The sequence below is a fragment of the Cariama cristata genome, unplaced genomic scaffold, assembly GCF_000690535.1.
Source record: "Cariama cristata isolate BGI_N322 unplaced genomic scaffold, ASM69053v1 scaffold4221, whole genome shotgun sequence".
Taxonomy (NCBI): domain Eukaryota; kingdom Metazoa; phylum Chordata; class Aves; order Cariamiformes; family Cariamidae; genus Cariama; species Cariama cristata.
In genome coordinates, this window is record NW_009599720.1 from 1 (window position 1) to 25,486 (window position 25,486).

The 25,486-nt window shown below is 38.0% G+C and overlaps 1 protein-coding gene across 1 annotated transcript; it reads left to right on the plus strand.

Moving 5' to 3' along the window:
• The first annotated feature begins 2,836 nt into the window (after positions 1-2,836).
• On the plus strand, positions 2,837-25,486 carry ATG4C (autophagy related 4C, cysteine peptidase). Its single transcript, XM_009709780.1, has 10 exons — positions 2,837-2,970; positions 4,292-4,375; positions 5,036-5,269; positions 8,387-8,717; positions 10,682-10,752; positions 12,170-12,306; positions 15,950-16,028; positions 16,691-16,767; positions 21,046-21,165; positions 25,101-25,486. The coding sequence occupies exons 1-10, from the start codon at positions 2,895-2,897 to the stop codon at positions 25,269-25,271; spliced, it is 1,380 nt and encodes a 459-aa protein (XP_009708082.1). The 5' UTR covers positions 2,837-2,894; the 3' UTR covers positions 25,272-25,486.

The following is a 25,486-nucleotide window of genomic DNA, read 5'->3' on the forward strand; positions in this document are numbered from 1 at the left end:
AAAAAAAGCTGTTTTCCTTTTTTCCTTCACCTGCCCGTTACAATGTATTGTTTCTAACTGTCTTAGCGTGTGTTTACAGCTGGGAAGGGGTAAGTCCTTAAAAATGACCTCTTGGCATTATTCTTTGTCAGAGAGTTCCGTGCGGGTTTTGCTGACTGCCATCGCTGCTAGTTCACTTTCCTTCCAGGTAGGAAAAAAGCGAAGGGGAGACTTCGTTCTTAAAATAGTCACATGTAGACTTTGTTCATCCCTTTCACTGCAGTTGCATCGGCAGATTAGGTTGCTTTTCTGTTGTTAATGAAAACAAGCAAATTCTGTTCTTAGGAAGTTTTTTTTTTCCGTTGCTGTTAACGAACAGCCACCTCGCTGCAATCATCCCCCCTCAGAGACGGGGTCATGGGGGCTTTGAGAGGACGGGACTTCGTTTTTCGTGAAGAGGTGTGTCCTGCTGCTCTGTGAAGTAACATCGTCCTAGTAATGTACGTTCTAGATAACCTCTTAAATGAAACAATAAACCCATGAGCTTTAGATTTAATAACAGGGGTTGCACTGTGCCCGTTGGGCTTGAATCTGTATTCCTTGTGAGCTTCTCCTGATGCTGTTCCCTTAATTTCAGTGGAGCTGTTACTGATGCCTTCTTACATTGATGGGAAGAGCCTGCAAATGTGTCTGTTTCATGTTGGCATTCTTCTTAGAAGTCCTTTTCACATCTTTAGCATAATGCTGGGGAAGAAATGATTTTGGATGAAAGAAGAATGTGCTGCAATGACCATTGTCTTTTAAAGGAAAGTAGTAGGGTTGTAGCCATTTTTTATTTTCACTAGCAAAAAAATGTCAGTCTTCCCTCATGTTTGTGAGCTTGCATTTCCTCTTGTTCCATCAAAAAGTTGTGACAGATTTTTATGAAATAATACAATGGAATAGTGCAAAAACACGCTAGGGATGGCTTGGGCAGTAGACTGCTGTTTTCCTTGCCCTACCTACAGATCCCAGAAACGGTGCATCTGTGTGAGTACCCTCAGGCTCTGAAGACATTGGCACCCCGACATCTTCACACTCTTCAATTATACTATCACTGGTTAGGTTTTACTTAAAACATGCTCCTAGTGGAGAGAATTAACACAGTTTAGTCTTCGTCCTGCTTTTCGTACCAATTCAATGGAGAATAACACATGGAAAGGTAAATACAGTTCTAGGTTCTCCTTTTAAAGTAAGGAGGTTACGTCCAGCATCAGTGATGGTGTATGCTCCTGGCCCAAGTTTATTAATTAAATGAGATAGTTCACTTTTGTTCATGTCATCATCTGATGTTATCAGAACTTAGCTAAAAATTCAGTGAAGGTTGCAGTGATGTGCCACTATTGATCAACTTTTGATGTCCTGCAAGAGCTCGTGTTGAAGCGGGAGCCCTTAAGTTTTTCAGCTATCTATGCAAGGATTTGGGCTACCAAATATCATCAAGAAAACCTCTGGTATCAACTATTTTAAAGCGAACCATTGACAAAATATGCGCAGTGAAGGAAGCTCTATTAATTAATAGCAAACCTTCTGATACAAATGGTGCAGGTGGACTACAAAGGGAGTTCTGTCCCATTTTCTCGAATTTCTTAGGAACAGGGATAAAGGTATGTCCTGGTTTTGGCTGGGATAAAGTTAATTTTCTGCTTAGTCGCTGGTACAGTGTCTTTTGGATTTAGTGTGAGGATAACGCTGATAACACACTGATGTTGTAGTTTGTGTAGATAACTGTTGTTATCTCGACCGATGAGTTTTACTTCTTTTTTTCAATTCTCCCCATCCCACTGGGAGAGGGGAAGAGTGAGCGAGTGGCTGTGTGGCGTTTGGTTGCTGGCTGGGGTTAAACCACGACGAGGTAGTACATATTCTGTCTGTATTATCGCCAGTTTAGGTTGCTTTTAAGGTGAAGTCTGTCTTGTCTTGCAGTTCAGAAAGAGTCAGTAAAAGTGCATTCCCTTCCGCCCCCCTTGGAAAATTATTTATAAGCAGTTTTTACAAAATTAATCTGCACTGTAGCCGTTTTTACTACCATTTTACCACTCTCATTCTTGTAATACAGCTGGACTACTGTAGACAACATGATCAAATCAGAAGAGCCTTTTTTGCACTGTGAGTGCTAATTAGAAGATACGTAAAGTAAACAGAGATTTTATGACGGTATTCTAATCATCTTTTGATATTACCTCTCCAGCAAGTTAATTCTGTACAAAATTATGTCACAATTACTACATGTTTTCAGGACTACCCATTTTCTGCCTTGCACATGTACAGCAAAACATCTTGTACTTTGCCTTTCAGTTCCTCCAATGCCTGTAAACTTTGCCTTAGAAAATTCTTGATTAGAAATCTAAAGCTAATGCTAGTTTTAAAACCAAGATTTGTTTATTGGTGCTCAGAACCCCTGATGTGAGGAAAAAAAAAAGTGCTTATTGTAATCTATTCCACAGAAAAGAATAGCATCTCCTCTCTTTAATGAAATGCACTGTAGCTCTTCATTTCTCTGCTAATTAGAGTGAGCATACTCGTGTGCCAGCACAGGCTATATGCTCTCGATCAGTTTGTTGTGCAATAGAGAGCTGTTGGAGAATTATATTTTATTTAGCTTTGTGTAGTAATTTTATTGGTGTATATTTGGAATTAAATTATTTTGTTACTTATTCATGGAACATGTGGTTGCTTCTGAGTTCCTGGTAGTGGAGGATTCTGCGAGTTTATTACTGTTTCTGGTCATGTTAGGCTTAAGTACCTCAGTGGGCTGGTGGTGAGACTATACCCCCTGTTCCCAGTGCCCACGGATATGTTTATATTTTTGTTTTTACAGTAGCAGAATTGAACGTCTTACAAGACAGCGATGGCTTTTTCTCTAGAATTTGAATATGGAGGCCACAGGGACAGATGAAGTAGAAAAGATAAAATCAAAGTTTATGTCTGCATGGCACAACATGAAATACAGTAAGTGAAACAGCGTATGGTAACATCCTGTCTCCCTTAAAGCGAATGGAATGTTTCTTGTTGACGTGAATGGGATCATGATTCAGAAACTTAACTAATATTAATAATAAAAATGCAACATGACCCTTGAAACCATTTTTACTGTGATACTACAAACAGCCCGAGTAAACAAACTTCTTTAGCTTTTCATTTTTGAAATAAATTTGCATAATTTTTTAAAATTACTTATTTTGAAAACAGTCTATACATTATGTAAATGACACTAGATTTGCGTAGATTTTGAAACAGGGATAATATGGAATCATCTGCACAAAGGTATTTTTTATTATTGTTATTTTTAGATATACTTTTCTGGAAAAAATAGGATGGTGTGTGAAATATGAACTCCACTGAAGAATCTACTTCACACGCTTGAGTAACATACTCTTCTACAGTTGAACATCAGTCCTTTGTTTATAAGCAACCAGATTTTCAAGCGTGCCCTTTACTAATCTGCCCTTAACCTTAATTTTTCTCCTTTCTCTGTAGGACTGAGGTTGCTCAGATTTACCACCAGGTTTCTGATAAATTTTGTTAATTCTCATAACTGAGCCTTGGAAATGTCTGGCAAGATGAAAAGACACTTTTCTTCTACTTTCTTTAAGGCTACCACATGACTGAAGGGGAATAGTAGTCATTACACCCTATCTGTGATAGGAAAACTTCAAGAAACTCTCTGGATTTAGGATATAAAAGACCATAGGATTTAGACTTAAATGAAAAAGCTACTGTCTGGGGACATTGTCAAAACCTAAAACCTGAATTCTGGTCCTTTGAATTTGTACAGCGTATTATACTACCCTTTTTGTGTCTGAAACCTGCAATTTAATTTTGTGATGAAGTATGTTTCATTAATCCTACGGGAAAAGTGGTACTCTTCATGCATTTTCACCGGTCATGTGTGAAGCTTAATGCATGTTATTATAGGAGTCGCAGGCCTCACAGAATCAAACTATGCAGTAATGAATTCACAATAGAGACAAAGCAACTTCAGCTCAGCTTTAGCATTGCTGTATCTTAACAATTTCTGTGCAGTAGTACCATTGTATTAACATTCAAACATTCACATATGGGTAACATTGTTGCTTTTAAACCAGAACTCCAATCTGTGTTTTGTAGAACTATTAAATTTTTTGTTATTTATGAAAGCAAACCCCAATTTCAGTACATTTTCTCTATATTCCCCTTTCAAGGGTTACCTTTGGCTTAACCAGATGCTATTAGCAGTTCCTTTTTGGAATACTTCAGTCACAAATTTGTATTTGTTTTGTCTCCATTTTAGGTTGGGTGTTGAAAACAAAAACGTACTTCAGTAGAAACTCTCCAGTCTTTCTGCTGGGAAAATGTTACCACTTCAAAACTGATGGTATGTACATAGCACTTAACTCATTCCAATCTTATTCGGCAGCAGCTCTGTGGACGTATTTTTAATCGTCTAGAAAGACCATCGTTAACAGTTACTGAATTAAAAATGTAAATATGAAAAGCTTAGAAAATACTCATTTAAATGTCCAACACCACCACTAACGCAACCCATCCTAACCTGCTTTATTCAGATTTTACACTGAAGTCTTGTTCTTTCTGTAAATATTAGTGTTGTAATTTGCACTTTACTTCATTTACCTATCAATTTGAGATTTTCTTTCAAAAACTCCCAATTGAAATCGTGACAATACCTGTACAAAGAATCAGTATACCAACACCTTCATTATCATTTTCCAGTATGCAGGTTGCTAAGAATCTGTCTCTATTTGACCATTTGCGTTTCCATGAATTAAGCAGTTCCTTACTTGCAAGCGAACGATTCCATTGGCACAGCAATGTTGGCTGCATTGCTCTCCCACCCCCTGCCCCCAGCTGGCACGTTTCTATTATGTTTGCCTTCCAATTTTCCTTTCTTATATTTGAAGTGATTGTTACTTTTTGCAAGTTTGCCCTGTTTTTCTAATAGGATAGTTGTATGGTTTTTACTTTCCTTCTAGTAACAGATGTGCCATACCAAGTTAAATTGTGCTTTGCCTTACAGAATCTGGTGAACTCTCTACAGATGGGTCCAATTTTGATAAAATCAACACAGAAATTTCAGGAAATGTTGAGGAGTTTCGTAAAGATTTTATTTCTAGAATATGGCTGACGTACAGAGAGGAATTTCCTCAGATAAAGGGGTCTGCGTTAACAACAGACTGCGGCTGGGGTTGCACGCTGAGAACTGGTCAAATGCTGCTGGCTCAAGGTCTCATGCTTCATTTTCTTGGTAGAGGTAAGTTACAAGAGAATATCTCTATATTTGGCATGATAAGTGTGGGCATTTTGTAGAGAGTGTGATGGTCTTTATGTAGCCCAAATCTAAAGTGCAAGCTGGTTTTGATTATGGACTCCTCATTAATACTGGAATTGTTACATTGCAACAGTGCAGTGATCTAGCTGTCCTACTCTTCCATTTTGGAAAAAGTGTGTCAAAGGAAGATACTGGAAACTCCACAGAAGCTAATTGTGAAGTAAAATACCACAGAATTTTGTGATCCCATTCCTCAGTGTTGTTATTGCCTATGCAAGTGTCCAGTTCTCTTGAAACTTGCTCGTTTCTTGAGCTCAAGATGTGGAAATGAGTTCCATAGCCCATAGCCGTGGGCTATGGCAAAAGGGATGTTCTTCTATCGGTTTTGAAGTTGGACATTATTAAATTTCTTCTAGTATTAATATATTGAGTTAATAGAAGGATTCTAATCTAACTTCAGTACATCATTCTTTGTGTTGAAATTTTCACTATTTCATTTGCTCCCTTCCCACCCCCACCCCCCATGTACTTCCAGAGGAACTTCCCTTTTTTGCTTACCATTGTCTATCTCAAAATACCCTCTCGGTCACAGCTGTTGGAAAGAAGTAGCTTTAGGAGACTTGGAACACTTTCTGCTTTCAAAGGCTAAGTGTGCATGTCCTCCCCATTCCAAGCTGAGCTGTGTCCTGGGTAGAGGTATTCTTGATTCTCATAGTTAACCACCTTTTCTTTCTATCCTCTTCTCAGTCCCTTTCATAATCTACTGCCTTGTCCCTTGCAAACAATAGCTCGTGTCCTCTGTCATGACTACTTGTTGTCAAAATGATCCAAGCCTGAAGCCACCCAGGCATGTTAGAGAGAATGCAGTGTATTGTTTACTCAGCCATTTGTTGGATCCCAGGAACACTTGAGTAGATGATAGTTCTGAAAGGCTGTTTTGATACTACTTTGTACTTACTGTGCAAATATGATGTAAGCTGTGAACATAGTCCCAAAACAGCTGCATCACAAAGTCGTCTTTCTTGGCAGTGTCAGGACCGAACTGTCGGAATGGCTTCCTGAATGTTCCTTTTGCTGTAGATACTTAAGTCATAAAACATGCATTATTCCTTTCAACTGACTGCAAATATCAAAACGTATGAAAATACTTCTGCTGAGGACACAAATCCCTTAAATATAACTCGTCATACATACATTTAGAAAAAATTAAAAATCCAATCAGAAGACTGCCTGTGAGTAGGAATGCGTAATGGCTCATTCTGAAGTAACCCCAAACAAAAAAGCCCCAGGTTTCTGTCTTTAACATCCATGGTTACAAAGAATTCCTTGCACTGTCCCCCATGCATCCTAACTTGGAAAGTGATTTGGTGATTCCAGAGTGCTGGTGTTTCTGTGGCAATCCAAGTGCATAGAAGAACGGAATATGTATGGTCTTTCTGGACTACTTTTCATATCACCTAGTCTTCTGACAGCTGGTGAATTATCTTTTGAAAAGCTTTTTATGAGGTCTGGGTAGCTTTTGAAACATAGTTAAGTTTACATGAAGTTTTTCATCGCTGTTTACTCTTTTTCCCAGAGATGTTTTCATTGTAGTTTAATGGTATTGTTTCTGTTACAAAGCAAAACTTGACTGCAGTTACTAGCTGGAATACTTACACTTCCACTGCTATCTGGAATGTTCCCGATATTGTTGAATGATGTTGTAAATGAGTTTTTATTTTAAATATTATGGTACTGGTAAGTTTTACTTTGAAATGCCTGTGCTTAAGACACTGAGTTAAATTTGAAGCTCACGGTACAGGAACAGCAAGGCCTGTGATGTTGTTATATTGAGCTTACGCATGCATCTGCAATGAAAAATTAACACGGGGTTTCACAGAGGGGTGCCGCTTGTGGTAAGAGGCATTGATGCGGGGTGGTTGTCGCGCTATAGTAAGAGTGGGTGACGTGGATTATGGCCATTACCAGCAATACTTGTGACATTCCAGGAGCCCTAAGCTAGATTTTAGAATTAAAATATAGCTGCCTCTGCGCTTCCTCTTTGTTTCTCAAAGACTTTTGTATGGATACTTCAGTAAGAATTACGAGGAGGGCTGCAGTTCTTGCTCTCTGTCAGAAAAGGTTCCTCTCGCTGCTGTCATGGCAGCTTTCTGAACCTCCGGCAGCTTGCCCAAGTCTGGCTTGCGAGCAAAAAGCACCTCATCTGTAGGGTTTGTTCCTTGCTTGCAGGTGGCAGCCTTCCCCTTGCCTTCTGGGCTGTTCATTGCAGACCTTGAGGATACGTTCTGATCTAACAGTATGTTCGCTGTGTTTCGGAGGTTTCCTCACATGCTCTGTCTTGCACATAGTTGTCTGCACTTGTGGGAGAGACTTTCAGTCATCTGACAAGGGAAGCATTGCTGTTCTCTAGATCTGCTTAACCACCGTTATGCTGTAAGAGGAACACTGCGTAGGGTGCATTGTTAGAGAAGCCTTTATCTAGAAATGCAGACTGCAGATACTGTGCTGAATAATATTTAAACAAGTTTGTCTTGTAATCTAGGTAAAGAATTCACAAATTTAATGAATAAAGAAACTTTGTCTATTTTTCTGCTGATCTGCTTTGACGTTTTGCCAGGAAGAAGTGTTTGTTTTTACATGCATAATTCCTTGTGTTTGTCTTTTTTTAATAACTGACAAACCAGAAGAATTCAAACGGCTTCTGAAACTTCTTGTTTGACATGGATAAAACTTTCTTTAGATGGTACTGAATAGCTAACTTTCGTATTCTTAATGTGTAGGATAGTTGTAACCAGTGCCCTGTAATCGGGTATATCTTGTATATTTAACTGACCTCTATCTCAGATAGCATAAATTGCTAACAAAGATACTGTTAGTAGTGTTTCGTTTCACCTGTCATTCAGCAAAAAATAAAAGCAAATCAAATCATACTCCACTCAGACTCTTTTTTTACATTTAACAGTGACATTTGCATCTCCGTATGTAAAGTACTACATATTATTGGTTTAAGGAACAGGAGGGAGAAGGGCATGTGCTTTACTAATTATACCAAAAACTTAATATTAAGCCTAATACGCATCTTAAAATCTCTTGCTGCAGCCTGGGTCTGGCCAGATGCGTTGGACGTTGACAATTCAGATTCTGAATCATGGACAGCCCATACAGTGAAAAAGCTGACAGCGTCATTCGAAGCATCGCTTACAGCAGAAAGAGAACCCAAGATCCTGTCAAATCATCATCAGGGAACACTAAAGAGAAACTGTGATGACAATGAAATGAGAAATGAAGTTTATCATAGAAAAATAATTTCTTGGTTTGGTGACTCTCCGCTGGCAGCTTTTGGCTTACATCAGCTAATAGAATTTGGAAAGAAGTCTGGGAAAATTGCTGGAGATTGGTATGGCCCTGCAGTTGTTGCACACATTTTAAGGTAAAAATACCTTTATTCTTTGTTGTTACCGTGCCTTACACATTACAGGAGAAGCATTTCAAAGCGTCATGAGATTACTTCAGCTTAATTGAGCATCTAACTGTTCATTATTGGCTTTGTAAAATGTCCATATTAGTAGCAATTCTAGAGATTTTTCAGAGGCAGGAAGGGAAATCACAGTAGGTGCAGGACCTGAGCTCTGAGCTTTTGTTCAATCTCATTTCAGGAAAAAAAACGACATTCCTGTTTTCCTGTACTTTGGGCAGTAGAAGTCCCAAGTATCTCTCCCAAACCTAGGCTTTTAAGTAGAGCTGCATTTAATGAAATGTTCTAAAAACTAACCACTCTTTCAACCTTGGAACATGCATAACATTATAGATTTTTTTTTTTATACTGTAACCTGGGGGCTGTAATGTACTGATAGTGTAATGAAATGTCAGAGCTAAAATTGATGTTTTCAGCATTTCTTTGCACACATCAAATTCTTGTGAAACTGTAAATGTATGGGACTATTAATATTATAATTATATCACAGTAAAAGTAAAGGGTCTGTGACATTCAGTGTGGTTTAAAAAAAAGTCGAAAGTCAAATTTCTCCATACTATGTGCCTTTATATGCCATTTCTTTGAATATTACCAATTCTTTGGTTTGGTTTGGTTTTGGTTTGTTTTTTTTATAGCCTTATATGCCTATGTTCTTAGTGGATTCCAGTTTACCTGTAAACTGAATCATTAATAAGTCATTTAAGCAGAAGCCAAAGTTCATACATTTATCTATCTATATGTGTGTGTGATTAGAAGAATTTGATATTTAGTATAAAAGTATAGTAATCTTAAATGAACCTGTACTGAAATAATCAGGTGTACATGTGTGCGTACATGCAAATGCATACAGTGATGGGAGAGGTTAGCATTACTTCTGTGTTTTCTGCTATTTTTTTCTGATGATAGAAACTGTCAGAATTCTTTTTGCTTGCTTTAAATTGCAGTAGCCTGTTTACCTAACGGGTGCGGGGGGGGGTGGTCCAGAATTGCGTTCAACACAAACCCACCGGTGATTTCCAACACTGCAATGGCTTCCTGTCCTAGATCTCCTTTCTCTCTTACAGGAGTACTAACAATGTATAGCTGTCTCATAACTTGAGAACGACTGTATTAAACGATTCCTCAAAATATATTGTGAAATAAAGGGATAGTGACCATTTAATGCAATCATGTATTGAAGTCAAAGGCTAATCTTCTATTTTGAACAGTTTAATTTCTTTACAAATGTTGTCCTTGATTGATGATCATGCTTCAAACTATCAACATATATTTTCTTTTTAGTTTTTAGGTCCATTACTCTAAGTCTTTTGAGGATAGCCTAATATTGCAATTATATTTTTGAAAGTTTTGGTGAAACCTTACAGCTTTTTATGTGCTAGCTTTTATTTCCATAGACATGAGGTGCTAATCTGTGGCTAGTTATATGAACCACAGGCCAACTAAAGAGATCTATCCAGTTGAAAATATTTTTGTCAGCAAATTTAGCCTTTATTATCTTAATATACAGAAAATTGTTATAAACAGAAAGAAACTAGCTAGTGAATATGAATTTAATTGCAAGTTAATGTGGTTTTTTGGGCTTTTTTTGGTGTTTTTTATTGTTTTTTCTAAATAGCCAGACGTTGTCATGTTCGCTTGGGAAAAACATGTTGCCATATACACTGGATCTTGGTTTCCAGTGTTTAAAAACAAACCAACCAACCAACCCACCCCCCATCTGTATTTTTCAGGAATGGAAGGTGTCTTGAATTAAAAAAAACAACCAAACAAAAAAACCAAACCCACAAACCCCAAAACAAAATGCCCAACAACAAACAATTAAAACCAACCTGTTTCTAAAAATCAAATAATTTATGCTTATTTACTGTTAATTTCTTTAAAATCAGAGATGAGTTTAATAGTTTTGTGTTTGTACTTAGAAAAGCTGTTGAAGAAGCAAGAGACCCTGAGCTACAAGGAGTAACAGTCTATGTTGCTCAGGATTGTACAGGTAAATGTTGTGATTATGTAGATTTTTGCAAACATTTTAAATGCTTTTTATGCCTTTCAGTAAGCACTTAACAGTAGAGCTCTAAGGAAAAAAATAAACTCAAAAATGCATCCACAAAATTGAGATTATGTAGACCAAGGGGTTCTTGATATATGCAGATGTTTGTTCTCTTTGAGAATCAGACATCACAACTTGAAAGCTTCGTCCACTGCTTGTTTGGTACCTTATAGTGGAAGACAGTAGAATCCCGAATCCAGCAAGATCACTTTTCCTTGCATTCTGCCTGTTGTAACTTTTTATTTTGGATTTAAATTAGTTAATAATCTGTTTTGTACTCACTTCAATGTTGTTTTAGCAGTAAGCGAGTAAGAACTTCCATACGTGACTAAAAATAACCCAAAAACCCCAACCAAACAACTGAAAAATACTTCAGGATTCTTTTTTACCCATTTTTCTAGTGGAAAAAAAAACAACAAACACTGCACCAGTCTCTTAGACTAGTAAGAAGTCATTTTCGCTTGAGTTCAAAGATGTGAGCAGGGTAGTGAACCCGAGTCAGTGGTAACCTTTCTTCTGCTCCAACGTGGCATTTTAAATACTCAATAACGGGCAGAGAAGCTTGGAGCTCTGGATGTTCAGGAGCAGAACATGATGGCAAGAGACACCAAACATGCAGTGAAACTTTACACTAATGACCCTAGTCTTTCAAATCTGAGCACAATGTATTATTTCGGTAGCCATGTTTAGCTGCCAGAAATTTTAGTTAGGTCATAACTGATCTTGGGATAGGGCAGACGAGACCGACATCCCTGGGTAATCAATCAAACTGGTTTTAAAGAGACACTGTTTAATCATACACTACAAACCAGTTTCACCTGACTTACAATGACAGTGGAAACTTAAAATTGTATTAATTTTTCACATCTTTGTTCTGGTGATGATTTTTGCATCTCTCTTAGTTTGAAAAAAATAAGCAGTAATACTACATTAAGCTTTTTCACTCATTTTCAATGACTGTGTTGTGTTAACTTGAGTATTTATTAAAATCAATTACTGTCTTTTTTCCCTTAACATGTAGATGTTTCTGTTAGTTGTAGGCTTTCAAGTTTTAAATTCCTCCTTTTAGAAGAAATTTATACGAAGTGAATAAAAATTTATTAGCTTTCTCCTAACCTACCCCTTCTGCATTTTCTCAGCAGCAGCCGATTACCATTCTACAAAATACTGCTGAAAATAAGAAGGCATAACACTCTATTTCGTCCGAGTCACTCGGGAGTTCTATTGCAGGAGGACAGTAAGATTTTGAAGGACTGCAGTTTTAGTTTGTCAGGCCAAGTGATGACATGTTGTGGGTGTGTCTTTGTAAAAGCTAGCGATTATATTTTAAATATGAATATTTCCATGTGTCTCCTTTCAGTCTACAGTTCAGATGTTATTGACAGACAGTGTTCTTTTATGGATTCTGGAAAAGCAGACACAAAAGCTGTAATTATATTAGTTCCTGTGAGACTCGGTGGAGAGAGAACAAACATGGACTACTTAGAGTTTGTAAAGGTATGAAATGAGAGTTCAGTCATTTTTCAAATAGTAGCACTAGGTGATACGAGAAGCGACTTCATGATGGTAATCTTCTACCTATTAAATGTGTGGTGGTGATTTTACAGTTGAAGGTTGTAAAGTTTGACTTTACAGATTTTAAATTTCCCTATTACAAGATCAGACATAATTGCAGAGCACATGATGTCCCTTGGTAAAGCCGTGATAACTGTCCTACTCCTAAAGTAGCTACCTGAAAAGACATTAATGCAGTGGCTCAAATTACACATGGTAATTTAGTTACATATGCTATTAGAGTTGTGCTATATTAAGTATCAGTCAGCATTTTAAAATATAAATATACCAAATTCCATATTCTGTTTCTTATTTTCTTAAATGTCAAATGGTTTAAGGTTGTTGCTTGTCTGTTCTTTCTATTTTCTTTTGTCTTTTTTTTCCCCTTAAGAGCGGGGATAGAATTTTTTGATATCTTTAGTTACTACTTCAAGTGTTTTTTCACTCTCTGGACATTAGGATGAATGTTTCTAAGGACAGTGATGCAGGAGTAGCAAGCAGTTACCACAAATTAAAACAAACTGGGAGAAAGTAAAACTCAAGGAGAAGGCAGAGGGGAGGAAGGTCTATGCTGTCCTCCTGTTTTCAGCAGAGGTTCTGCATATGTTGCTAATGCCTGAAGATGTACTGTGATCCTACCTCTTGAGCACAAGAACACTTCTCTTAGGGAAGAGATTGTTCTCTTAGCCCTGCTGCTTTATCATTTTCCATGATGCTGTTCATCTGTCTTTAAATTCCTGTTTTAATTTTTAAAATACCACAACGTAGTAGCATGAACAAAATCTGAGAGTCTAATTTTTATTTTTTTTTGTGATGACTGTCTTTTCTCTGTAAAGTTTTAGGAAAACATTTGCTTTTTAATGGTGTAGGGAGACAAGAGTGATGAAGCATTTTATTTAAGTGATGAACTATTAAATTGTTTTTCTTTCCTGATTCTTTTCTTTGAATTTTCAGACAATTGGTTTTGAAAAAGTTTTAGTTCTTTTCTGATGAATTCTGACAGAGTTAAGATAAGCATGTGGTCTCAGACATGATCTACAGCAACCTTACTTTACTTTCAATGTTAACTGCAAAAAAAGCCTTTGAATGAGTGAGGTCCAGGAAAGCGCACACAGTGCCTTCGCTCATAAGCTAACAAACAGTTGCTTCTGCAACTTTCATAAGGCTTTCTCAGCACAAGAAAAGTGGCTCCAGTTCTGTAATGCTGACTTTTATTATTGACAGATATCTATGGCTAGTTTTACCCTGCAGAGGCCTTCTCAGTTCCGCTCTCAAAACCACTGTTTTGCCAGAGTAAAATATGTTTGCCTGGCACTGGGTTTCATAGCACAGTCACGTTCTCTAAGCTTGCCTTGTACAAGTGGCTTTACCAGGGTGATTGCTGCTGCTCATTTACCAAGCCTGGTACTGCTTTTTGCAGTCTGTTATATTGGAGACTGTGATAAGAGGGCTTTCAATTGCATATATTAGTCACTCCAATCTCTATCTTGACCGTTTGCAAGAAGTGACTAAATTTCTTGGGGTCTGGATTTAAGTTAAAAATGCAGATTTTAGAATGTAGTAGAAGAGGTAATTTTTACAAAGGATATTATATTTATGGATGAAAATTGATAAATTTTTTATAATTCACTTTTACAAGAAAACTCCCATAGATTAAACAGTTATTCATTACTCTAAGTAGTTCGCTCCCTTTCTGTTTCACTGGTGAAGGATGTGTCCTCCTTAGCTGTTTCAGCCTTTGCCTCTGATCTGCCTGAATGTTCTGTAATGCTCAGCCATCGAGGAGCATTTTGTAAAAAAGCTTTCTTGTTCATATTTTAAATAAGCAGCACTTTCTCCTAACCTGTGTACACCATGCTGAAGTTGACTTTGTTAGCATCTCAGATGAGGAGTACAATAATTTTTGTTACATAACATTACTGTATCATTGTCTAAGCAGAGAAAATTTTGTCTCAAGAAGCTTAGGTCTTATTAGTACGTGAAATATCAATCACTTTGTTGGGAGAAATTTTCCCTACTTATACAATGGTAATGTAACGGTTATACTTTTAATGGTTGATCTCTTAGAGGAGAGGATTATAGGTATGACTGCCAGCTAATGGAGATTTCAGTTTAGCTCAACTGATAGTCTTTTGGATTGCCGTCCCAGTTTGGGCCAGCATCCAAGTTTTTGGACCCAACGCTTGCCTAGTGCCACAAGAAAACCACTGTGATTTATGGGCGCTTAAAGGCTGTTCAGTTTTCAGAGTATTTAATGGTCTTGGGCTTCAATTGCATTAGAACAGTTGGGCTCAGCTTTCCGAAGTGCTCAGTGTTGGCAAAATTCAGCTCCCGCTGGAGTTGGTGGGATAACTAATGGAGAACTGTGTTAAGCCAAGGCTGAATATTCACAAAAATCCTAATGAGCCCTGTTAAGAAACAGAACCTCATGACGGCGAGAAGAGTTAGAAATATGTAGAAGGGAGAGGGAGGAAAGTCCTCCGTGCCTTCTTCCATTCCTTTGCGAGGTATTTCAGATAATAGAGAAATGATCAAGGCTGATTTCTTTGGTGTCTGTTGTCTGTGACCGCATCCAGAGCTTGTGGGTGATAGAGAACAATTTCAGTCAGTTAAACTACGGAAATGTTCTTACCTTGGCTAAAGTGCGTGTATACAGGTAAATCCTTCCCCCCAGCACTAGAAGGTACATCCACAGAATCAACATTTGATGATGTAACAATAAGTCTGCTAAGTTTGTGTGCTAGCACAGACACCTGGATTACCGAACCCAACTCTTTTCAACCTGAATGAACAGAAATACGCTGGCAGCACTGGTGCGACTGTAGCTCATGGCTGATATCCCAACTCCTTCTGTCCGTAGTGGCTCCTAGCTTTGCCATGGGTAGAGGAGTATACAGCTTTCTTTACATCTCCAGGCTGAAATGATTCCTGTACTTCACCCCATGTCCCTCTTTATATCCCATTAGGTGTATTTGTAATGTCTCTTTCTCAAAGTTGCTACGTTCTGATTCCTCTACCCTCATAGCCAACATCCAGTAAGATTTATGGGGCTTGTCTGTTGTGTGTGTATCTCTCCTCCCTATTTTGGGCTGTTGTTTTTAGAGCTGTATCTTGTAATTACTCTTGCTTCAACTGGCATTTCTCTCTATGATGTAAAAGTTCATACTCTAGACAGACTTCAACATTTGAATGCAAAAAGAAGAGAGCCCCCAGGGCCACAGAATGTAAATATATATGAACTCTGGAAACCTGAATACTTTGATACCTTTTGACTAAGCAACCTGTATTCAACTTGTACAACATTACGTTTTGTCTCCTCCCTGAAAATGATCCTGCCAATTCTCTCAACGTATGGGCATCTCATGAAAAGGGAGGACTTTCTCTGGAATGTCTGGTGGTATGTTTTCACTTTGGTCAGTTGTAAGCTTCTAAAAATTGAGTCAAGCCCCAGAAAGTCATGAAGTCAGTCCTTTAAAAAAAGGAAAAAAGCTATTTGCTTAAAAACAGTAAAGAAAGAGCAAAGATTTTAATTCTGTTTAATACTGATTCTGTTTAACACTGTTCTAATTATTTAATGTTCTTGTAGGGAATTTTAAGCCTTGAGTATTGTGTTGGCATTATTGGTGGCAAGCCTAAGCAGTCATATTACTTTGCTGGATTTCAAGGTTAGTGTTTTAATATGCTATGTCTCTTCAATATTTTTCTTTAAGAGTTAGGAAGTTAATATCAAACCAGTGGGAAATAGCATGATTAAAATAGCAAAATGAGTACCTTATTAATTCATCATATCTACCCAAGTCCAGTCATTTGTCATTTACCCCGTATAGTAATTGGATTCTGTAAAATGTACATTTAATTTCCGTTGTTGCATAAACAAGGCATAATTTATCTGTTTTGCCAAACTTCAGGAGCGTTTGCTGTTACTATCTGGCAGTTCTTATTTACGTATTTACTTTTTACTAGTTTAAGTGGTGTTAGTTGATGCTTAAATGACAAGCAATATATTCTTCCTGTCAGGATGAAGTAGCACAATGCATTTTTCATATGCAAACTCTAGAATATAATTGTGTGTTTGTAAAAGTAATTTTATCACCAAAAATTAAATGACAGTCTCATCACTTTATAAAAATTCTGCTTATACAAGCATATTTGATTATGCAAAAGTTAATCTGTCCTGCAAAAACCTATGCTTCAGTCAATGAATATCAGCCTGGCAAGCAGTTACTTGCTGGCTTTTTTTTCAGCTGTTCTGCATAGAAATTGGATTGTAAGCAGTGTAATAATAAGGTGTTTTTTGAATTACTTGTCTTCTGTTTTGTCCTTGTAGATGACAGTTTGATTTACATGGATCCTCATTACTGCCAATCTTTTGTAGATGTCAGCATAAAGGATTTCCCTCTTGAGGTAGTATGGATATAGACCTGGCACTGTTTTCTTCCCATATGAATCAAACACTAATTATTTAGAGATGTTCTAGCTAGCTGCATCTTTATGGTTTTACAGTTACATGTTATTTATCAACGTCCTGCTCTTCTTTATAGGCCTATAATCAACAAAAATGACCAGAGGTTAAAAACTCAATATGGGGTTTTAATTTTTACTTCATCAATCCTCATCTGTTTCTTTTTAATGAGCAGAAAACCTCAAAAATAGATGATCACTTCATTCAAGTAATTTTCCATCACAGAAAATAGACGATATGTGGAGTTCTTAAACCTGAGTTACTTGGATTTGGTTTTGTTAGTTTGTCTCTTTGGTCATTTTTATTTTATTTTAAATTCAAGTTGCAACCAACATCATGGAGAGGATTACTGTAGTACTCAATAGTGAGACCCTGTTGTCAGTTTGGAACCCAAGTTCCTGTAGGTTTACCTGCTGCTGCTTTATACAGGAATTCATAATATTTCTATACTGCAGTAGGTGGTTATCATTTTAAATGTAACTTTTGCCCCTACCAGCTGTGCAGGTCACTTTTTTTTAGCTTCATACAAGTGGAAATTTTTGAGGCTTTTTGGTGAGGTTTGTGGCTGACTAGATGAATTTTACTCAAGTCTTCGGAACTGTTTCTTTTAACGAGTTTTATTTTTATTTTTAATCAAGCTATTTTTATGGAATAGTAGTTTCCAAGAAACTGACCGGTCTGAAAACGTAGGTGCGTTTGTTCCAGGACTTTCTGGGTTCATGTAGACATAGTGGATGCACCTTTCCAGGCTATGCCTAGGTCTTCAAAATCATGCTTGCTTTTTTTTTTTCTGTAATAGTGTTTTCCCTTTTTTTTTACCTCTTGCCAAATAACTTGCATTCAGAATAGATACAGCTTATTAAAGAACTCAAATTTACAAGTACCATGGGAAAACATTATCAGTTGCAGAAGTAAGTGCGCAGTAGCCACAGTACTCACAGTAGAAGTACTCAGTGCCATCCATACAAACTCTCCTTCTTGATCCTGTGTCCAACTTCCACATGAACTTCCAGCCTCCTCAGAGCAACTCTTCATTCTGTGTAGAAACACTCGCTGGGTGCATCCACTGCTTAGGACAGCATCAACTGCTCCGGAACAGCGTTGGTTATTAGTAGTGGTTACTCATGCCACCGTGTTCTGGGAAGTTAAGTACTCCTAAATGTGGAAAAATAGCTTCAGAAACAAAGCATTACATATTCTTCTTCCTTATTTAAATGCATTTATCTCTACCATCTCTAAAATATTAGCTACTTAATGCAGAATTCTTAAAGGTTTGCAGTAAAGTCCTGTAAGCAGTGGAAGTGAGTCATATGCAACTCTCAAGCTCACACCTGAGGAATTGAGGAGGTGACCTTAAATTGACTGTTTACACTTACATTCTAAGTCAGGTGGTGTGTAATGAAGTTACATATTTTCATGGCTTCTCTTTTGTATAGCAGCTAAGAGTTAACTTAAACTGAGAACAGTGGAGTGAACTGCAGTGGTCCTGACGATTGTTAACAGATCTTTCTTTTCATGATAACATAGGTTGAAGCTGATCACAATACATTAATCAAAATAGCATCAAATAGTATTTAGGAGAAGTACTTCTATATATCAAAGGACTTACATAGGGCTCGTGTCAAATCCTAGGGCCAACTTAAAGCAAACACTACGTATTTTTCAGTATTTATGCTTAACAAGATGCTTTAATTAGCGTGACATAATTTAGAAGTTTCTCTAGAAAATGAGAAGGTTCTGAATTAAAAACAAGAAAGATAGCAGCAAAATGTATCAGAAAATATCCTAGACAGAAACTTTCATTATTTTTAGAGATTTACCCCATTGAGGTATTTGGAAGAAGAGTTGGTGAGTCCAAGCACTACCTATTTGCGTTGTGGCAGCTGCCAGAGATTATAACCAAGTTCCTTGCCCCTTTTTATGCTAATAACTGTAGTAAAATACAGTGCTTTCTCTGAAGATTTTACAGTTTAATTGGGTAAGCCAGACAAAAGATGGGAAGAGCACAGAGAAGCAGAGCTGAAGTGACTTCCTTAAGGTCACACCGTAGCTCAGTGGCCAAGCTACAAAGAATACACATCTTTCTGGTTTCTGTCCCCATGACTAATCCTCCAAATTGTGCTGCAGACTGGCATTAATATGAATTTCCAAATAATAATAAGGTTTTGAAATGTATTTTGAAGGTACACAAGTTGCCAGCTTGGCTTGATCACATCCTAATGCTTTTCTGCAGACGGAAAATATATTGCAATTTAATGCTTAGTGCATTTAATAGTATTATATCTTTGTCCAGAAATGTCAAAAGTAAACAGAAATTGCTTTCTCAGTGTGGATAGTTGCTTGTTAGATTTATCTGTAGGGAGTATTTTCAAAATTGACAAATTGTCGAGAATAAGTTGGAAATCAATCTACTCTGTATTGGCTTCCAGAATCCATTTGTTTGGAGGAGTGGGGCGGCGGGGGGGAACCTACCCACTTTCTCTTTGTTGTACAGTGATTTGTGTAGCATTAAGACTACTGCCCTGAACAGTACAGCACAACTGTAGTTACAGTGTTGTTGCTGAAGTGTGATGTGTAAGGCAGGCTTGGATGTATGTATTTGATGACTCAGGAATTGCTACGTGAAATACAATTTCTGTGTATAAAATTTGAACAGAATTAGGAGGAAAAAACAGTGACTAAAATCAGTCTTGTAGAAATAGTACTTCTCGTCTTTGCTTATTTTTTTTAGCAGAGGTTTAATAGAAATAGCTCTCACGTTTGAATCACAAGTAAAGGACAATATACTTCAATATGTAAAACTGTTACACTGACAGGCTCAGGTTAGGTAAGTAGTGCTGTTGTCTTCTGTACATTGACATTTCTGATTGGCAAAAAAATTCTGATTGGAAAAAAAAAAAAGGTTTCTAATGTACAGACTACTTGATGTTAGCTGTCAGGGGCTGCTGGTGCTATAGTCCAATTAGATGGTAACAGTTATTAGTTACCCTTTATAGAGGAAACACCGTGGTGCTGGTAAGAAATCTGCAGTGCTCTGTCCTGGCGTTACTGTCGTATTAGTAAGCCGTCCTGGTCCGGTGCTGACCGGCGCTGTGCCAGAAGAGCTGTGAGCTGCGCACAGCTTACGGGTGAAGTGTGAAAGGAGATAGCACAGAATAGTCACTGGAGAATATTGATCACTGGGGGAAGTTCGGGGGCGGGCGGGGGGGGATCTGCATTTTACTACAGTAGTATCTCTGTTGCAGTGTGGTGCAGACGTAGTGCGTTAGCATTTATACTGAGCAGCTGTAGCAGGATTGCTAGTGATTTAATAGGGGTAGGGTGACGGGGGAGTCCTGCGTGTTAGAAGCAGAATGAAGAGGACTACCTTTGAGAGACAGTCAGTGGGGACGAAATAATGTCGGTTATTAGACAATGAGCTTCACCAGAACTACAGCTCCTGTAATAAACAAACACAGAATCAGGGTGGATAGCATCTACTGATCTTTTCTCTCATAAATTGTGAATGAGGAGGGTGGGAAAGGGGGGTTCGTATTTGTTTGTTTTGTCTTACAGCATGGCTACGGATAGTATCAGTTCGCAGCACTGTCAGCATCATCTGTCACGAAAAGAGATTTCACGTTAGGAAAAAAAAACATTTATAAAGCAGGGCATGTTGTTTGGTTTTTTCCTACTTGTGGATTATTGTAATACGTTTTTGCTTTTGTGTTTTTTGTGGTGTTTTTAACCCATTTCATTTCCTAAAGGAAAATGCATGAGGTTGGTTTATTCCATTATGTCTCTTTTATAGAGGCTGGGCGAGGGAAAGGGGTAATGGGCGGTGGTAGTAAAGCAGTAATTGTAAGATAGTGCAAAAGCTGTTACAAATTCAATTTGCAGAAGAGCATTCACCTCCTCTGCCTTGGGAATATTCATACAGTACTGCTTGGAGCGGCAGACCTTTGACAGATTTCAAACTAACATGGTGTTGTGCGCAAGTTTGGTGAATACAGTATAAACAGCGGGAGGTTTTATACGTGTGGAGAAGAGTGTTTTTACTTGAATGTTTGGTGGGGGGTGGAAGAAATGACCTCAAAAGTGTGTGCTGGGTTTTAATTCAAGCGGTAGAGGGGATTGTATGTTAAAGCTGTTGGTGGGAAAAAAAAAAGGTAAATGCAGTGGTCTGTACCATTCTCAGCCTTAACCATGTACTTCATGTTTTTTAATCTTGAAACTCGCAGTCATTCCACTGTCCTTCTCCCAAAAAGATGTCATTCAAAAAAATGGATCCGAGCTGCACGATAGGATTTTACTGTAGAACTGTGCAGGAGTTTGAGAAGGCTTCTGAAGAAATAACAAAGGTAGGTGTCGAAGTTACCAAATCGATTCCTCAGCCAGAACGGCATGTGTCGGATAAGGGGAGAGAATCAGCTTCACTCTGCTCAATAGACGTCGTTCTTTTCTTGGTATTTATTGCTGCTTTTATAACCATGAGAAATCTAGGCCGTTTTTCATTTCGTCTGATTTTACCAATGCGTAAACTGGGGAGAAGCCTGGGTTGCGTTGGGAGAGATGATGGTCTCCGGCGGGCGGCGGCCGAGGCGGGCCCACGAGGTGGCACTCTTGAAATGGGAATCTTGCGGCCGCCAGCCCCGCCGAGCCCCTGCCCCTGCCCCTGCCCCTGGAGGGGCTCTCGAAAGGCAGCCCGGCCCTCGGGAGCCGTGGGCCTTGGGGGTTTTAAATGGAAGTATTTGATCAAGCCCAAGTTGTCTATTATTTCTTGCTAGCGTAAGTGCTCTCCCTGATGGCGTTTAAGCATAAAGCAGTGTGTTTGTGATTTGGTGTAACAATGTTTTGAAGTCAGCGGAGCAGGCATCACCCGGCAAATCTGTCTGATCGTGTCCTTCCACTTGAAAGACACTGGTACAGGTTCGTTTAGGTCCAAATGTAATTGAGGGGGTTTTTTGTTTGATTATTACAATATGTGAGTGTATGAAATAGAGCATTATTAATATGTTGTATTAACTGTGGTAGCAAATAACTGTGTTTTGTGATTTTTAAAAAATAGTCTATGAAAGGATGCAGCGGCAGCAGCAGATGTTCACAGTATTAATATTCTAAGCACAGTAGTTATCACAACAGTGCAAGCAATTAATGTTTGTAGAGCATTTTGAATGTCCTGTTAAGTGGTATTAGTATTATAGCCAAAAAAGCATTTTTAAACTTAATACTGTATATAATCTTTAATAGATATTGATTGATGCTGAAGTTGTTTCCTTGATTCTTACACAGAGGTAAAAAACAGATTTAAAGACGTAGAAGTTCCTAAGCAACAGATATATGGAAAGTTTCAATAGTGAAGTTTCTGTTCTTCTGTGTTTTCCTGTTCTATCATGTATAAGAAAGAATGTAAGAACATGGTAAAAAAAAAAAAAAAATCAAAATCAGTTGCATTGGAAGTTCTCTTTCTCTTTTTTCTTTCTTTTCTTTCAAGTTTGGGATTAGGTACATTTCTTTTTCTGAACATATGTTGTGAAAACACTCGTGGCTGGTCCAAATGTTGGAGCTATTGTCCTGGTATTTTAAGATAGAAGTTCTTTAATATTAGTGACATTATTTTATATGAATATATTTCAGGCACAGCGAGTTTCAAAATAGAGGAAAGTTTGGGTACAAATACAATGTGAGAGACATTCTGTGATCTCTCAATCCTTCCTTCACATCCTTTGGTTTTTTTCTGCTCTTCTGTTATTTTTCCCTTTGTTTGCAATTTGAGTGCGATAAGCCTTGAACTATAAAGCACAGTGTACTCCCACCGTGCCTTATGTAGGCTAGACTAAAAAATTTGGGTTCTCACTGCTTTTGTGGGCAATAAGAGGTGGGAGAAAAGATTTAGCTTTTATTACTTGAGGATAAACCTTATGAGCCATATATTCAGTGATAGAGAAATTAGGGCGTTGAAGTCAAGGGCCCAAATGGAGTGACTGGTGAAACTCCATCCAAATCATGTTTGAGTTACGCTTTGTTTCTGTACTTGCTAGTTAGGCAGCTATGGTTAAGTAGTTTAACAATACCTGGAATTAAATAGCTGATAGATTAAAGAGACCTGGAGACACGTCTAGACCTGAGAAGGATGGATTTACTGACTGCCTGTAGTCTTACTTCTGTCTTGCCCTTCCAGCACAAATACTGAGCAGGCCCTGCAGTTCCTGCCTGGCTTCTCAGCACCATGTGGCAGATCCAGGAGGTCAGCAAGGAGCTCTGGCCTTGCACAGCACCTGGGATGGCTCTGCCTTTTCCCAGCCACAGCCTCTGCTGCTACTTCACGTTGTTAATTAACTGGTACCAGGCTTGCCTTTCTGCTAATGCAGTGAGTTGTTTCCCTATCAAAACGCATGACAGCAGATAAATAATCCACTCGGGCTACAACTGCGGTTGCCTGTTTGTAGCCCAGGTTCTTAGCAGAAATGAGAAGTTCTCTGAAGAACTGGACTGACTGAGCATTGAACTTGGATGCAGTTCAGCACAAAGAATTAATTGTTGCAGTGACAACAGTGGCAGTCTGAGTCTAACATTGAAATACTAAAAAATATTGATGTTTATCGATAAACTTCTCTGTAGAAATCATCACAGTGGTATCTAAAGAACTTGCAAGTTCTTTAGAGTTTCAAAGTGTCTGTGATCAACGAGTGAGATGGAGCTTGATAATAATTGCAGTAATCTTAACCAAGTGCCACTCAACTCTTTTTTAGGCATTTGCCTCTCTGTCCATTTAGTATTTCATCACCTCCCGTAGTACATAGAGAGAGGTGTTACACGTACCTGTAGAGAAGGAAGTTTCAGGGAAAGTTGAACACAGACAACAGCAGTGGACCTGCGGGTGTATTTCTGTCCTGATTTGGAGGGACCACCTTTAAAGGTGTGATGGTTGGTAGGTCACCGTGCGTTCCCCAAGACGCAGCACTTGGATGAGTTTTCTCCTGCAGCCTTGCAATTAGGAGCTGGCCTAAGTCCACTGTCCGCTTTGCAGACCAGCAAACAGCTGTGATGTGGCTATCAATTTCTGTTCCTACTAAGCCAGCTTGTGTTCAGCCCCTAGAGAAGAAAGAGTTTGCATCCAGTTATCTAGTCTTCTCAAGAAACAAAGCATTTGTACGTCTTGCAAACTTTTTTCCTTTCTAACGCTCATTTGCTACTCTTCTCTTGCTTATTACTGTATGCGTCTCTCCTGTATCTCCTTCTTTTACCCAGGTTTCACATTACAATAGCCAAATGCAATTAAAATAGACAAGAATAAAGTGGAAAATTTCAGACCACAGTAAAAATCAAGGATTTTATTTTACTGTGAATGTGATTTTTTTTTTTAACACCGCACTCAGTCCCTGACTGTCTTTTTTTAAATAGTTCTTACTGTTTAAAGATCTATGTAGCTTTTTTTACTGTTTTAGATTAATTGTTCTCATGAAATTATGTTTAGTGATTTTTAGTTCCACACAGTGTATACCTCTAGGCTAATGTAGTTCTGCGTGTCACTGCGTCACTGTGCTGGTTTTTTTCAAAGCAGGCAAGAAATTTAAAAAAGAAAAAAAAAAAAGAATTGGTGAACAATTAAGTGTCCAAAACAGCCTGAAAGGCTGAAATGTCTTTCAGTATTTGACAGATTTTTATCTGCTATTAGAGGTATTTTGCTGATCTGTTTTAGTATTTATCATTCCCCACCACTCACTTTCTACATGCTCAGTTTTCTTATTTATAAATGTAGATTTTTGGCACCCCAGTTACCACAGTCTGTTACTGTCATCAGTCTGTTTTTAGCCATGTGCTCTTGATTGGCTTATTTACATAGGTGTATGTGTTGGAATGTTTAATAAAAACATTGATTATTGTACATGCTGGTTCTACAATAAAAATATCTCCCTGAGATGCTTAGTTGCCGCAGAATTCATACCTGTGCTTGAGGAAAACATTATGGCCATTAACTATTTTGTAGAGCTTTTTTTATCTTCCTACAAGAGCTCCAGCTGCACTGAAACAAACAGCAGGTAGAGGTGATCTGTATGGAACAAGATGCAGGTTAGGCATAAAATTAGCAGCTACCTGAGGAAGAAATGGAAGCAAACGTTTGTTTAACGGGAGGAGGGGATGTTTAGATTGTGCAATGTTTTTGGTTTAATATGATGACAATAAAAATAAAAAATGCATTTTTTACTTGGCAGTCATCATCAGATAAATATCACTACTTTTACTGTATTCTTTTCTGATTAATGTTTTATCTGGTATATGTTTTACATTGTAGATGCTGAAATCTTCATCTAAGGAGAAATACCCCTTGTTTACTTTTGTAAAGGGTCATTCTAGAGACTATGACTTTGCTTCCAGTCCACTCCATGAAGAAAATGACCTTTTCTCTGAGGATGAAAAGAAAAGATTAAAAAGATTTAGTACAGAGGAGTTTGTCTTGCTTTAAGGACATTTTACACAAGATTATTGGCAGCTGTCCAGGAGAACACTTGCCTTTTAAAAAATAAAAAATGTCTGTGTCCTCCTCCCCCGGAAAGGCAAGCTTGTGCTGAAATTGGTCTATTTTCGTAAAGATGATAACGTTTTATATGTTAATGGTCTTTAAAATGTCATTTATAAATGTACTTACTGATTATTTTTGTTCACTACTAGTTGGATGAG

Bases quoted from the DNA above. Each gene is read 5' to 3' on its own strand.
- ATG4C (XM_009709780.1), top strand. From the start codon at position 2,895: ATGGAGGCCACAGGGACAGATGAAGTAGAAAAGATAAAATCAAAGTTT. The intron at 5,270-8,386 runs GTAAGTTACAAG...CTCTTGCTGCAG, and splicing joins GCTTCATTTTCTTGGTAGAG to CCTGGGTCTGGCCAGATGCG. The intron at 16,768-21,045 runs GTAGTATGGATA...TGAAACTCGCAG, and splicing joins TAAAGGATTTCCCTCTTGAG to TCATTCCACTGTCCTTCTCC.